The sequence below is a fragment of the Myotis brandtii genome, unplaced genomic scaffold (assembly GCF_000412655.1).
Source record: "Myotis brandtii unplaced genomic scaffold, ASM41265v1 scaffold1236, whole genome shotgun sequence".
Taxonomy (NCBI): domain Eukaryota; kingdom Metazoa; phylum Chordata; class Mammalia; order Chiroptera; family Vespertilionidae; genus Myotis; species Myotis brandtii.
Genome location: NW_005354316.1, coordinates 249,244 through 250,542, shown reverse-complemented (window position 1 = coordinate 250,542; position 1,299 = coordinate 249,244). Strand labels below are relative to the sequence as shown.

Genomic DNA, 1,299 nt, shown 5'->3' with positions numbered 1-1,299 from the left:
GTCCTCGGAGTCCTCGGACGTGTCCGGCATGGACAGGCTCCTGGTGAACTTCAGCATCGGAGGGGCCAGGAACTGCCGCTCCTCCTCCGTTATTCCTGCGGGAGAAGGCGGGGTCAGTGGGAGGTCGCAGCAGCCACGCCGCCCACCGTCACAGCACACACACAGCACAGGACACATGCCGAGGGGATGTGGCCCATCTGAGCCCAACAAGTAAAATAAAAGTAAAATAAAAAGAGGAGGAGGGTGCTGAGTGCGTGCTGCTGAGGTTCCGTTTCTGCCCAGAGCTGTGCACCTGGGCCCCTCGGGCAGGCCATTAGCCTTCACTCGTGTGCGTGTGGTGTGTCAGCATGTGGGGGGGGGCAGGGCCCCTGGGTGTCTGTAGGGTCTTGGGCTGAGGTGGCCTCCCTGCCCGTCTGAAACGAGGGCAGAGGCGCCGTGCGGAGGTGCTGCGGGAGCGCTAGCGCCGCCCTCGTGGCTGTGCAGCACCCTCACCTGCGTGGCCCTGGGACGGTCCTGTTCGTGTGGCAGGAGCCGGTGTCCTGGGCCGTTCAAGGGCTTGAGGGCCTTGGGGCTCCCTGGGCCTCAGAGGACGCAGGGATTTGTGAATGGAGGGAGCCGGGCCCCCGGGGCTGCGCTGAGGGTGCAGTGCTTCCCACAACCATGACCGGCCAGGGTCAGCGTTCGGCTGACGTGGCACAAAGTCAGCTCGTGTTCTGGGATGTGACTAGTGACCCAGGGGTGTTGGACCTGCTGAGGGCGTGCAGGGTGCGGACAGCGTCCCTACCTCATGGTCCCGACAGCGTGTGTGTGCGCGCGCGTGTGTGTGTGTGCGTGTGTGTGCGCGCGCGCGCGTGTGTGTGTGTGTGTGTGCGTGTGCCGCCCGTGCGGGACTCCCAGACGGTCCCACAGTCGGAGCTATAAGAACGACAACAGAACGCACTCCAGGAGGCGGGAGCCACGCTCACACATGGACGCCAACAGACGTGAGGTCACGTGTCACAGAGCATGCAGGGTTCAGGTGACAGAATGGATCACTTCAAACGACAACGACTCCCAGAGCAAAGGACAGGCACGCGTCCAGGGCGTTGCCCTCGGTAAGGGTATTCCAAATCCCACACACTCCTGCGAGGCCGGGGCGCGGGCGGCCGGGCCCGACGAGCTGCTCCCAGGAGTGGGAATTGGGAACACGCCTTACAGAGCTACCGGGCACGTGCCAGGCACAGAGGCCGGCGCACTGACCTGACAGAAACAGTCTGCTGTCTGGCGGGAGGAAAGGGTGGTTACCGACCGGCAGCGCCG

General features: G+C 64.5%; 1 protein-coding gene across 1 annotated transcript in view; it reads right to left on the bottom strand.

The window, feature by feature from the left end:
* Positions 1-1,299, bottom strand: part of LOC102241182 (SH3 and multiple ankyrin repeat domains protein 2) — a 68,703-nt gene that overhangs the window by 9,745 nt on the left and 57,659 nt on the right. The window contains exons 6-7 of the mRNA XM_014533995.1: positions 1,240-1,260; positions 1-95 (exon numbers count right to left, since the gene is read on the bottom strand). Of these exons, the coding sequence (XP_014389481.1) occupies positions 1-95; positions 1,240-1,260 (116 nt within the window). The remainder of the gene's footprint in view (positions 96-1,239; positions 1,261-1,299) is intronic.